The sequence below is a fragment of the Filicampus tigris genome, chromosome 15 (genome assembly GCF_054856515.1).
Source record: "Filicampus tigris isolate MCC_2025a chromosome 15, RoL_Ftig_1.0, whole genome shotgun sequence".
NCBI lineage: Eukaryota > Metazoa > Chordata > Actinopteri > Syngnathiformes > Syngnathidae > Filicampus > Filicampus tigris.
The window spans coordinates 15,112,425-15,127,192 of record NC_141231.1 but is presented as its reverse complement, the minus strand read 5'-3'; the positions used below and the strand labels follow the sequence as shown (position 1 = coordinate 15,127,192).

General features: G+C 42.1%; 1 protein-coding gene across 5 annotated transcripts in view; it reads left to right on the top strand.

Moving 5' to 3' along the window:
- bcr (BCR activator of RhoGEF and GTPase) overlaps positions 1 to 14,768 on the top strand; it is an 81,758-nt gene that overhangs the window by 28,883 nt on the left and 38,107 nt on the right. For all 5 annotated transcript variants that reach the window (XR_015089784.1, XR_015089783.1, XR_015089781.1 and 2 more), the window contains exon 2: positions 14,042 to 14,226. Coding sequence is in view for 1 of the 5 variants with exons in the window: in XM_086053110.1 (XP_085909236.1) it covers positions 14,042 to 14,226 (185 nt within the window). In the remaining 4 variants the exon portion in view is untranslated. The remainder of the gene's footprint in view (positions 1 to 14,041; positions 14,227 to 14,768) is intronic.

The following is a 14,768-nucleotide window of genomic DNA, read 5'->3' as shown; positions in this document are numbered from 1 at the left end:
GTATTCCCCCCCCCCCCCCCCCCTCAGGCAGGCGCATTTTAAGCTTGGAAGTGGCCGTAGCTAGCGGCGCTCGAAAAGTACTTACATGGCTGAATGCTCTCTTGTATATTCGAATGGCACCCGTGGGCGTGCATCTCTATATGAGCGGTGCCATGCCCTCACCTGCGTGTGGTGTCACCTTACATAAGCATGCTAATGTTACCGCTGGCGCCACAATAACATGAAAGCAAAACAAAGCGGTGAAAGAGGAGCAGAGGCAGTCAGGCTTCGAGGTTTGATGCGCGGCGGAAGACGATACAAATAACAAGAGATGCAAAAGGATTAAAGGAGAAGAGAAAAGGTACAATAAGAATTTTGAGCGACAGGCAGCCCTTCGTCAGTTTCGTTATTTATTTATTTTCGTCCAAATTGATTTATTTTCCCCTCAAGGCGTCAAGATAAGAAAGTCACATGGATTCCTTTGTGTCTTGCCTTAAGCAGTTTATACCTCCGGGAAGAATGCACTATTTAGCTTTTTTTTTTTTTTTTTTTTGCATGGGAAAACTCTAAAGATGTGCGTAATAACCGGGCAGCACAGTGGAATAGTGATTAGTGCTTCTGCCTCACACTTTTGAGGTCCGGGGTTTGACTTTTCTGCTCCGGCCTTCCTGTGTGAAGTTTGCTGGTTGTCAGCATGCTTGCGGCCCTAAAAATAAAGGCTTTGAGCCCTTAAAATAAAGGCTTTTTACATTTATTGTATCCAACAAAGTGCCTGGACCTGGAATTCTTCCCAACTTATTTTGATGAATATTTAGCCCTCCCAAGTACTCCAGCTTCCTCTTTTTTTTTTGGTTAACATGTTCATTGAGGCACTGGATCATGAAGTGACTTATCTGTTTTTGGATTAATGGCACAGGTGTGCTCTTTTGTGAGTCAAAAGTAGATCTTCAGTTTTGAACACAGTATTTTTAGATTGATTATTCCACGATTGTCCCAGCGATTCCATCGAGTAGTCGGGTAAAAGTGAGTTGCGCAGTGTTAAACAACAAGCGCCCTCACGTTCCACACTATAATGTCTGTGACGGCGAGTGTGCGCGGGTTTAAAATTTAGGACATTCTGTGAGGTCACGGTGTTGAGAAGTCGGCACTTTTAACTGACAGGCTTCATTTGTTTAACCGTAATCAATTATTGATGTTTGAGCTTTGCTAGATTAAAGAGTGGCTGAAGCACACCAAGACTGATTATGATGTCGCACTCTGTTTTCACTCACTTTTCCTCTTCATGAGAATGAGAGCAGGCCTCCTAACTTCAAGCCACGCAAGAGCAAAAACATGACCACCTGTGGACAATATCGAATCTCCAGTTCAATCTAACGCGCATGTTTTTGCAACGCGACAAATGAAGTGAACGTATTTTTGGCGTGTCGACTTCTTGACCCTTCTTTAAATGCATTTTTTAAATGCAATAATTTCACAATCAATCATGAACCATTACAAAAGTGCAATTGTTCAACGAAATTCCCGATAAACACTCGGTAGTTGGTAATATCTGCACTTGAGTAAATGGCCACTCTAAGAAAACCAAGAGCTGAAAACCTTACCAGCTATCAATCCGTTCGTCCGCACGCATTTTCAGGGGGGGAGGGGGGGGGGGGCTTAGATAAAGAACAAACACACATATACACATACACCCTACCCTGAACTTCCCGAGCCGTGTCCTGTTGCTAAGGAGACCGGGCCTAGATTGAATGCATCCAATAATAAACACCTTTGAGGGGAGGAGCTTCCTTCAACCATATAGCCTTTATCATATCACATTGTTGGTCCTTCCATCAAACTCCCACGAGACATATGGACGTGCCTTTTTATTCTCGGGTTTGTTAGGTTACATCGTTGTCACCGTATGTATGTAGACATGCAAATGTGTTTTTTTTTTTTTTTTTTTCACGATCGGGTTCTTCCCCCCTCATAGGTGGGAATTTGATAAGACATTGTCTGCGGCGGGGGGGCGGATGTAAATGATTGTTGCATGTCTGTGAAGGCTATTAGGCTCCATAATGGCTCCATGCGAGCGTTTGTTGCAGGTAATATGATGCTGGGATGCGTTAAACTGGCAGACAGTCTGAGTGGCACAGTGCCAGTATAAAGAGGGTTGACGGGGGGGGGGGGAGGGGGAGGGGAGATACGATGAGAACAAGTTTTCATGTTTGGAATACACTGAAAGGATTTTCAAAATAACTTTTTTCCCCCTGTGCAAGATTGCAAACATTTTGGAGGAATAACAGAGTTTGTTTGGTCTTTTGCATCCAAAATAAACTAATTGCATATTCCTTTTGGGATGTTTTTTTTATTTTTTTTTAAACCTGGTAATGTTTACCACTTTACGACTAATCGGCGCGAATAAAGTCTGTCTTTCAGTCTGGCAGGGTACCTAATTGGAAATGAAATGCTCTTCTTGTTGGCTGCGGTAACCCCCGGCAACAGTTCCCCGGGAGACAGGCTTTGGCAAATCTCTATGGCCTGTTTAGCAAATTCCAAATTCGTGTCCCCCTGAACAGCGCGGGCAAAAAGCGTCGGCGGTTTATGGCCCTGAGCAGCAATGATGCGGCGCCTTGTGTTTGACCAGCGATTAAGCAGATTGAAGCCCTTTGTGCTGCCTCGGCTGTTTGTCCGCGATAAGTGTCCCACTGCAGGCCTTCGCGGCTCAGACAAAGGCGAAGCCCTTCTATGCCAGTTGGACGCCGCACTCTTACATGAGGCCTAATTTAAAACGGGGTTTACTACATGGGAAGCAGTTTGCGCAAGGTATCGCGACACCTGTGCTAAGACTTTAAACATTTGTCACCTAACAAAAATCTGACCTTGTTTTTTTTTTTTTTTTTTACACATTAACACATTACAGCACAAGACAAAGAAAATTACATCCCTCCCCCCCCCCCCCCCCCCAAAAAAAATCGGCCCAAAAATCGGTTATAGTTAAAACGGCCTCTTATTCGCATCGGCCATTTTGTCACTTCTGTCGACTGAAAATGACATCACAGTTGCTCAGGGCTCAGGTAACCACCAATCACTGTTCACCTGTTTGGTGAAGCTGAGCCATGATTGGTCGTTGTCTGAGCCCCGAGGGTCTGTGATGTCATTTTCAGTGGACAGGAGTGACAAAATGGCCGCCCCCGGTGATGGCTAAAAACGGGTGGATTTTGTTGCTTAACTCCTATTCCGCAAACAAAATATTAATCACTTTCATGATGATTTCACTGAAATTCATTAAGAACATAATTGGAGTACCTGTACATCGAAATGAAAAATGGAGATTCGAGACATCATAAATCATAAATAGTACTTTGGACGGATGTTGCGTTACAAACGTTTTGTCCATTTTTTCCCCCCAGTTTCTTCCCATTTTCATGTCATTTAATATACGGGCAAAAAAGCAAGAATCGATTTTGAGCAATGTCTTCCAAATCTCTTCAAACTGATCAAATAAGTCAATTCCATAACAGAAGCGATTCTCTCATTTGAACGATCACACATCCAAAATGTCATTGCGGCCATTTTCGTTATACTTTGTCAGGAAATGAACCAGTCTAATGATGAATGATTTTTATTGATAACATAATGTAATGAAGCTCCTAATCAGATTACGGATTATATCATAAAACCGGAAAATCAAATTATGCCTCGCAGACAGTCTATGCGGTTATTTAGAACTGTCCCATTTGGGAAGAATAAGAAATCTTAATATTTCTTACTTCAAAAGCAACGTGGCAGGAGAATTGTCTTGGAGATGATCTCAAGAGCAGCAAGGCGACGTTACTTGGGCTACAAGACTCTTGCGATACAATCCGATTCCGTGTGATTGACGTTGCGGCTTTCTGAGGCGAAACGATAACGGGAGCTAAATATCATTCGCCACAAAAGACATGATGTGGATTTGTTTGCCAGAAATGCGCTTTTTGAGTGCGAGTTGTTTCATTGATTTGTAAGTACGTAGCGATGCTGTGTGGCATTTGGATTACAATGTCTCCTCATGTGCGCTTGGTTTGCACACGCTCACAGCAAAAGCTCATAGTCGCAAAAAAAAAAAAAAAAAAAAAAAAAAAAGTCAATGTGACCTTTGTCTCCCACCCTTCAGTGCGTTAACCTATAACCTTGCACCTTAACTCCAGATGGGCTCTCGAAAACCTCTGGCATCTGATAGAAAAAAAAAAAAATGTGACTGAATTAAATTATATTTGTATTTTTTTTAATCACATCAGGATTGACTGGATTTTTCGGGGAGCAGAATCCCAAGTTTTTGCAATTCATCACGGGACAAAAATTCCGTCTTTAATTTTGATGAATTTCTTTGATCGTTTATATTTAATGACAACTGCACGTAGAACAACTGCACTCTAATTGTGGCTATGCATTTTTCCATCACCCCCAAAAATAAGAAACGTCTTATTTATAGATTGGATGAAAACTCAAAATATGGACATACTTTTCTTTTGATAGTGAGAAAATTGTATTTATGTTGAACATTTTATTTTATTTTTCTGAAGTGACGTGAAATTGTCAGAGTGAACTATATTACCGCCTTCAGATTTTTAGCCACGCTTAGCTTGACTCCAATCTGAAGGAATTTAATTCCACGGGTTGTTTTCACTTTTCACTGTCACGACGTAAATCCAGATTGCCGCTTGAGAGCAAAAAAGTGCACCGTACATCAAGCCAAAATTTGGATTTGGAAGTTAGTGGACTTACTCTATTAATTTGAGAAAAGCAAATACCTCCACCAAGGCCCCACATTTCTTCGATAAGCACCAACTTGTACACGTTCGTAGATAGGGATGTAACGCTGAATTTGAAAAAGTTGATTCAATTCAGCTAGAAAATGATGTCTTGAAAAAATTGAATCGAATTGAAAATCGGGAACTGTGAAAATCGAATCGAATCGTGGCTTGAGTGTATCGTTACAATCCCTATTCATAGATACCCACCTTTGGCATGTGCCAAAATCTTTACCGTTCACTGAGAAATTAAACGATGCCACATTGCTGACACACCAAAACGTAGGTTTTCCACAAAAAAAGAAGAAAGTTAGTCACCTCCGGCAAACTTTCAAAGTTACCGCATGTTGCTTGTAGTTGGTTAGAGTGGGTGAAGTAAACCCCCCCCCCTCCACACAAGCCACCCCCCACCCACTTTCTCAGCACGATCAAAGATAGAGTAAATGTGGAAACATGCAATTAGCGTCTCAGTCCGATCCATCCGTTCTATTTTTACCGAGCGCATTTAAAACCCACACGAGTTGAGGATGTTTTGCACACAGCCGTGGAGATTGAAGTGCCAGCTTTCAGTCTTGCTAAATTAATGAGACTGCACGCCACCCTCGCAGCATCACGCTCCGTCGCCACGGTGCTCACGATACATTAAAGAGGGAGGCCCTCGAAACGGATCGCCGTTGCAGACTGGATCAACGAAAATAAAGTGTGAGAAAAGCTTGCTGACGCAACAGGGAGCGAAAGGTTGGTAGACCAGGAAAGATAAAGAAACTAATTGCAATAGAGGGAGCAGAGTTGCATACAAATAACTATTACCATTTGTTTTCTTTTTCAGGCAGCAGGATTGTTACGAAAAATCAAATAAAATACAACACTATTAACTGATTTGTACACATCTTCAAGGTACCACCATGACCAAAGATTCCTCTTTTTTTTTTTTTTTTTTTGCTGCAGAACTGCAGATTTGGATAAAGTTGGCATCGAAAGGCCAACGTACTCGTTGACCTCAGAATTGGGATTAGTACTAGGTTTGGGTTAGGGTTGGATTTGAGCTTTGAGTTAAGGGCGACAAGGTTGTCGTGGTTTGGTAGGCTTTGGGGTCATGTTTGGGGATTGGTCGAGGGCAGCAAGGGTAAGGGTTCGAGGTGGAGGTTTTGTATTTTGTATTAATGGGAGTGTTACAGGAATTTACAGCAATTCCTGAACAGTAAATGAATCCAATCCAGTTCACAGCATCCGGAATCAAAACGGGCACCGCCGCCTGGTCAAAACACCTTCCATGAACGTGCAAGTTGTGTTATTGTTGACTACTGTCAGGTTCACACCGATTGAGACATTAAAACATGACAATAAACTAAGACCAAGTCATAACCAAGAGCAGAGCAATGCGACACTCAATCAAGTACAAGACTAGGTCGATGCTTGTACGTATAATAACACTTGGAGAAATCTACAATATGATAACTTAAACCGCGGAATTAACCTCATTCCGTACATGCGGACTCAATACAGGCTATGAATGTGGTATGAAAACGTAGTTGCCAAACTATCAAATAAGTGGTCTCAAGAGTCAAGATACAGTAGTCACTTAGCTTAGAAATCATTTTTGGTTGCTTTTGAGATTGAGAAACCACACTATTCTGTCATGTAAAAAAAAACACAAAAAAAACTCTTCACTGATGGTGAGGTTTAGGGACTAACCACACTGTGGAATCAGTTTTGGTTTTGGTCCAGAACAGAAAAAAAGTGTCTTGAGTCATTGAAGTATTTGCTAATATTTGTCACACTGCATCGCTATAGCAAAGCCATCACTACAGATGTGTTTGTTTTTCTGAGTACGAAACACAATTGAGTTCAAATAGAATCGATTCAGGAATAAGACCAAAAGTGTACTGCATCACCACCCGAAAGTAAACCGCTAACCGTCCAAGGGATGGAACCAACACAGGATGCTCCGGTCATACTCTTGTGTCTTGTGCCTAGCTAGATGTCTGCAGTCTTTTCGTTCTTCTAACCACTTTTCTCATATGTGAATACTAGAACACGATTTAAGGCCAATCAGCTCCTCTCTGCAAACTGAAACCAAGCATCTTCTATATTTCACTAGCTTTGCCAGGACACCGTGTGGACTAATGAGAGTGTTCCATAGTCGAGATGGTAATTTAGTACGGTGTATTATTAATCAGAGTCTCTGCAGCAATTTGAACGCTCTCATAATAATGCCTCGGGGCTCCAGCCTAATGAGTCTTTTTCCTTCGGACTTTCGTGGTTGACAGCGAAGACACGACAGACGCTTACGGAATCAAAGGTTTGTCTGGCAGGGAGTGTGTGCGTGCCAGTTTCCGCGGAGACACAAGCGTGGCTTCTCCTCCGAAGCGATCAAAGGAAGTTGCAGCGGGAAAGAGAGCGAATACGAAAGAGCGATGTGACGAGGATGTCAAATACTGTCCGGGAAAGCTGACAGGACTTCGACACTGGCTACGTTTATGTCGATGGACTTACAACCATCATGTCAGTCACGATGATCGGTTGTGTAATTATGATCACGTGACTCAACGGCTGAAGAGTCTGTACTGAGTGATCTGCCTGCTGTAGTTGTACTTCTTTCTTTTCAGCAAAACACTTTAGCCTGTCTTCTTTTGCAGATTTCATGACCTCTGTCAAGGCGGTTAGCTTTTCATTGATATGGATTTGTTTGTATGGAATAGCCCTTTGTCTTTTTGTTCTTTGGATATTCTTCGCCAGTCTCTCCCAGGGGCATATTCTCTCGTTTTCGTACTTGAGTCAATTTCTTACGCGGCTTCCTCCCATCTCCGCTTCTGACACACCCAACATGCGAAACCCGGGCATTCGTGCGTCCATATCATGGAGTTTTCCTGAGACGTGTGAATTCCATAGAGGGCTAGAGATCCATTTGCAAAATACGTCAGACTTGAAATGTGAAATTAACTTGCGTAGTTAACCTCAGTTTCTTCATCACCAAAGTGCAGGTATTCGCGGACCCTAATGAGGGAAAAAAATACATTTATCAAATTAACAGCCGTCAAGTGCCTGCAACATGCACAGGGGGTTTGCGCCAGAATCACCGCTTGCGCTCAAGTTCATTTAATATCTTGACGGGTGTCGCCCCCGCCCCCAGCCACGCTCTATCCTAGACTTTGCTTTCATTGCCACGGCTTTCTACTTTCACTACCAACCCCCACTGCTAGGTGCTAAATTGTCTTTAAATTGGATACTTAGGGGATAAAAGAACATGCTGTCACTCCTCGCTCACACACACAATATATGCACTGGGATGTAAATTACAGCCTTATTCTGGCTGGGAAATCGCAGGATTGTACGATGAAAACGGGGTTTGCATCTTTATTTTTTTCACTTCCAGGATCCCGGCTCCATCTGATTAATAACATCAACCCATTTGACATTCTGTGCAGCTTTCAAGGGAGGAGGGAGGTATCCTCTGTCAACTTACTGGGTTAATTATTCTTGTAGTGTATGGTAGGACCTTGTACAGGTCTCTGTACTGTGTATTGCTGTTGCGGACTAAATGATCTTGATTGACTATGGGGAAATGTCACTCCCCTTTCGATGCTAACGCTGTATTGATCAGGCTAATGCTGACCAGAGCAGTTGCTATAGGAGGGATCTTCAGGGTTGCTAAGGCCACGTTTCTCTTTTTCAGATGGCCGATTATCCGAAACTGAATCAACTGTGCCTTTGTTATCCCCGCAGACTCTCTAGTCTCCGCTTTGCCGTCGAGCTTTGTTTTCTGGATGCCCTTAGTAAGTCTTGGCTAAAATGTGTCGCCTTGAATTTCACACAAGAAATCTAGATGTGTTACAATTCCAAGATGTACCGTTGATGAAAATGTGGCTAAATGAGGCTGGGTGGGTGCATTAATGTGACTGCTTATGTTTGTGCGAGGGGTGGCGCTATATTAGCATTGTTAGGATGACAGGTTTCCTCCCAGAGTCCAATAAAGGTGACGGCGCCTAGAACAGATTTATGGCAGCCATGTTGAGTGCCTGAGGGCGGGGGTGGCGACAGGACCCCCTTGAGAGTCTCCCCACCGCTTCCCTCCCCACGCCCGTTTTACAATTTCTCTCCAGCTTCATTTTCTCCATCTTCTCTTTGTTAATAATCATTTCCTCACTGATGAGACTTGAGAATTAGCAACGGCTTGTGTCGTCTCTATCATTTTTCAGTTTACTTCCACCTCCTTTTTTTTCCCCCCCTCCGGGCGACGCTTGTCTTCTTTGTGCGAAGGTCACAGCTCCCTTGATCTCAGTTGAACTCAGACAAGCCTTTTAAGTGATGCTTATCTCATTTATCGCTTTATGCTAATGCACTTTTGTGAGTATGTACAAGGCCATTATGGCTCAGAGCCAAATAGGACGGATTGTGGCACAAACAAAATAAAAAAAAAAAAAAGGGATCGTATTCAAGCTGTATCTTAATGAAGAAACCATACCGAGAATGAAATGTGGTTCCATCGGTACTCAATTGCTCAAGAGTGTAGCTCTTTATATTCCCACTTCTGACAACCAGTCTGCAGCGAATAGACACATACCCGCAGTATGAAATTTTTGCCCGTTTGATTTAAACGCGTGGCTCAATTTTTTTTCAAGCTAGTAGTCCTGGTGTGAGCACAATGGGAAACGGCTAGCCAACTCACTACTTAACAGATTGTTTGATTCATTCGAATAAAGAACACATGTTGGGTAAGTTTATATGTTACATAACAAGAGGGTGTGGGTTTTTTTTGTTTTGTTTTGTTATTTTAGCATTGGGAACACCCAAGCTAGGTGTGTGTATGGATAATGTTAGTCTAACCATTAGCTAGCACCAACTAGCTCTGGCTACTATGCAAGTTATGAGCAGGTACTCATGGTATCGTTGAGAAAATGCAAATGCAGTCAGTGGGACTATACCATCGACATGTATAAAATATAATAATCTAAAAATATAAATATATATATATATACATATATATATATATATATATATATAAAAAAAATATATATATATATATTTCTATTTCTATTTCTATTTATTTATATTGCCATGACAGTCGTACTCCACCTATTCCCAGTGTGATTGTTGTTTTCCACCTGCAGCAGGAAAAAAAAGGCCCATTCGCCCTCCCCAATGCTTGTTACCATGTAAACATTGGACAAGGAATGTGGGCGTGTACATCGGTTCACTGCTTTTATTTGTGTGCTTCAACGCAGAATTTTGCTAGTACCTCTAGGAAGAAATCAATGCCTTGGCGGTCTTTCATGCAATCTCTGTTGGGAATCTGTGTGTGTTTTCCTTGCTCTCTAGGCTTTTCTGTTACATCTGTAGAGGGGGGACGGGTGGCTCGGGAGACGCGAGGCGTGGGAGGAGGGGAATGTAAGGAAGATAATGTGCTGTGAGGAGCATGAGGATGCCAGCTGTATATGCCGCAACATCAGAGGATACGCGGGCGGTTTCATAGTGAGGGGAAAAAAAACAAGACATTGGATCAAAAAAGACGAGGCGGTATATACAGTCTACTGTATACTTGGATGCTTAAGCATGCAGACGTGCGGCGTGAGAAATGAATGGTTGACTCAAGGTGGTGTTAGAGTACGCTTTTGGGCAGAATGAGGTCAGAGGTGGACGGACTGAAGCCTAGGGTCTGTCATTGGAAATTCCAGTTTACACTCTGACATTTTGAGTACATGTGCATTTATGCATTGCCGGAAATAAACAGAGGTACTCAGTAGAATGAAGTCATCTGGTAAGGCTGAACATTAAGGTAGCAGATTACGCCCTCTAAGATTTGGGGCTAGTACTATAGCAGGAAATAGCCAAGTGGTGTTATTCTAAATAAAAATAAAAGTACAATTGCATTCTCATAGTACACACCCACATTTTGTGGAGTAGTTTTTTTAGGGGTATTGTTGCTGTGCAAGGAAAAGCATGTGTCTCCCAAATGTTGCCTTGCCTGCTTTTTATTCAATTTTTCTCAGAAAGGACAAAGATTAGGTTCCGTTTTGTAACATCGTACATCTGGACTACTTTTTTTTCGGAATTTTTGAAATGTTGCCTTATTTTTCCGATTATAAAAAGACAGCTGTTTTTCAAATACAAAAATTGAATTGAATTATAAAACAACAATTTTTCCCACAAAGGCTAACAAATAATTTTGATTTCTGAATATTAAAAAATGCATTAAAAAAATGAATACAATTAATTACTATTGGGTTCATGTTTTTGGATGCTGTTGTACTGTCCAGTGAAAACAGTTTTACCTCCTTTTTTTTATTTTGTTTTTCAGAAAAACATGTTTTTCACTGTTCATTTCCTTGTCATTTAAATCGTTTATATTAATTATCGGGGAGGGAATTTAGATTGACATGCTTTTCATTAGCCTGCAATTTTATGCTACGTGCATCAATATGAAGGCAAATTAATTTGTTTAGAAAAAGAAACTACTGGGTGGCTTTATGTCACTAATTAAAGACTAGAAGCCCAAAGTTGTTTTGTTTTTTTGGCGTTTCCCAGGAGATTCACGTAAATATTCCTCTGACGCACGTCATTTAGTCAACACCGCCGTGATTCATTTGACACTTTTTCTTTCCATATTTAATTGACGCTTGAGCATTATTATTCATTATGTGGTTTAAGCTCTCTGTCTGTGCTGCTTTAAAACCAAGAGGTGGTCACTGGTTTGAAAAAAAACAAAAAAAAAATGTTGTGTGGATGCTCTGTTTTTGGCCTGCGGGCACTAAAAGGCATTCCACACACAAACACACGCACACACAGTGTGTCCCGTGACTACATTTTTCCAAAGCTAGGTGGACGGAATATGAAGTTGTGCGGCTATTTTGGAGAAGCGGCAATGGGCTAATATTTCCAGAGCCACATTCGTGTTTTATAAATTCCACCAGTTAATTCTAAAACCACGATAACTTGTTATTTCTCTGAGTCGTGAGAAGTCATGGTAATACTTTTGTGCATTTGTTTATAACGATACACAAGCACAACAGGGGCAAAAATTACAATGAACAAGTAGTACTAGACTGTTTGGTTTGGTTGAAGGTTTGATTTTGCGTATAGAGGCGAACTATGCACACACACACACACACACACATTGACACAGCCTCTATGTTGGTCCTGCATGGCAGACCTAGTGGGAAGCCGCCACCCACAACCAGTCGCGAGTATTTGGACCAAACGGTGGGTGGGCTGAAGGTCACATGTCCCCTGGACACACACACATTGTTTTTGTGTCTCTTTTGGGTGCCCGACATTAAGGAGGTGGAGTCGCTCTTCCGCCAGTTCGTGTTGGCGGCTCTAGCCTTGCATACCCTACGACTGCGTCCTTGAATAAAACACTGAGGGGGCGTAGACACGAGAGTGTTTTGAACTGAAAACAGACAAAAAGTGTGTTGTTTTGGCCCCTCGTTTGTCAAACGTACCTTGTTGAAAACCAATGTACATTTTTTTTAAACTCTTGGGTTAGCGGTTCTCTGAGGACGTACAATACATGTTGTGTTTTTTTTTTGTTTTTTTTGTCTGGGCGTAGCTAACACAAACAGAAATACCAGAACATAAACTTTAGTTTGTGCTTCCTCCTCTCAAAGCGTATATTTACGTCTGCCTTGAGTCACATAACTTAAGTCTTCATGCAGTACTGTAAATAGCATAGACACTGACAAGGCTATTTAAAAGACAAGGCGCATTTGTGTGGTGTTTTTGGAACACTACCAACTACTGGCCTTGCATGGATATTACATTTACACTCTTTTTTTCACCCAAGGCTGTGTGATCAGGTATTGCTTTGACGCAATTGACACCTGTACGTAAAAGTTACCGAAACATGTCCGCTTTTACCAGGTTGTTGTCTTATAAACATGCCGTAACGTTCAAGACAGACAGGCCCTTTAAAGCGGAAGTCAACGTAAACATGTTTTTTTCAAGAATATGTTTTATGCAAGCCCACTAGTTGAAACACGGCATTCAGATTAATATTGCATTTGTGGGTTAAGTTTTAATACACTTGTTTTTAGCCATCTTTGGGGGCGGCCATTTTGTCTTCTGTCGACTGAAAATGACATCACAGCTGCTCACAACGACCAATCACAGATTCACAGAACAGGTCAGCCGTGATTGGCCGTTGTAAGCAGTTGTGATGTCATTTTCAGTCGACAGAAGACAAAATGGCCGCCGCCAGAGATGGCTAAAAACGAGTGCATTTTGCTGCTTAAGGTATATTCCACAAACGCAAAATTAATCAGAATGCCGCGTTTCAACTAGTGGGCCTGCTGGGAACATATTCTTGAAAGAAATATGCTTAGGTTGACTTCCGCTTTAAAGATACTCAACATTTCTTGCAACCAACCACAAATGGACAGAGGCATTTTACTACATTTTGCTGGTCCGTCATTCGTCAGTCCGTCATTTTACGTGCCAAACTGAATTGTAAGCGTCAGTCCGTCAGTTAAGTCTGTCAGTTAGTTCGTGTTTTTCATACAAATACGTAGTGCTACAGTTAGCGTACGTTGGTAATAAGACTACATTTTGTGCTGACTTGTGTACAAATAAACCGAGGACTGTGTGTGAGAAGGACTTTTCGGTTTGCCTTGATTTTATCAGCTAAGACTAAATCTTAAATGTTACCCTGGCCCTAATCCAATTTAGGATTTCCTGAGCTTGTTGAAGGTCTGCGCTCTACTTAGTGCTATAGTTGTTGCTCTTATCTGCGTCGTGTTTATGTGATTAGTCAGCACATGGGAGGCCAGGCCAGCTTTTGTGAGAAGTGATGCTTTGTTGAAAGTAGAGTAGTGGGAGGCGGAGAGCAAAATATCGTTTGTGATTCTCTCAAGGATGCTTGAAGTCTTCCCCTCAGCTGTTACACACCACATTCCCAGAACTGCTGACTCTCGCCTCCTGAAGTTTGGAACCATTTTAACACGCCAAAAACTTTTTCTTTTTTTTTTTTAATGTATGTGGAAGCACACCAAGCCACAACGTTGAGCTCCAGCGAGGATAGTTGTGACACACTAAAGCGTGTCGAGGTTGTAGTTTGTTCCAGCTCGATTACCTTTGTTTTTCTTGCCCATTTTTTTTTTTTTTTTTGCAAGGGGTAAATATGCATAATGATAGACACTTCATACTGGCTCAACAAAACAACAACCAGTAAACCATAACTCTCGTTTTAACACTGGGTGGTATTTAACAATGCTGCCTCAGTTTTACAGCTTTATTATTTACTTTTTCTTTTTTTTTTTTTATACTAACCGAAGTTTGTTTGTGCCCATTGACAGATGGCCACTACACCGGGACCCCGCCGTCTTACGGCTACGACGCCGACCGTGCCGAGGAGCAGCGGAGGCACCACGACATCCTGCCGTACATCGACGACTCGCCTTCTTCCTCACCTCACTTGAGCTCCAAGAGCCGAAGCAGTCGGGACACCCTCTCCTCGGGGTCGCTGGAGTCCTCCAAGTCGGTCAGTGTGTCACTTGGTGTTTCCCGATTTTATTAACTCAGCGTTGCCATAGAATGAGGTCATGGCTGATTTGATTAAATCTCATTAGATCAGATTGTAATTTGTTGTTTACCCACCCAATATCTGTTCACTTTATTCTATTCTGGGTGTCAGGGGGATTAGACTCTATCGGAGTTTGTTTTACTCTGCTGTGTGCCGCAAGGTCGGCATTGTAAAAGAACCTCGATAAATAAAGGTTAAAGCAACCCGTGCGTGGACCAAATCAAGCGGTGGTCATGAGAACGTGATCGGATCCAACTGCAGATTGAAGGAATCAGTTTCGACGTTCAACTTCAATTCACAACTTTCTACACTTCTTTGCCTCGTATCTTCACGAGGTTAGCATCGTCGCTTTAGCATCCATGCGGTTCCTCACGTCAGTCCTGAAGAGGATGAGAAGGGGGTTATTTTACGTGGTTTGTTGTGAAATGACATCCATACGAGAGGGTGAAACAGACCGAGTTGCTTAAACCCATCAACTGATTAGGACCAGCGAACTATCG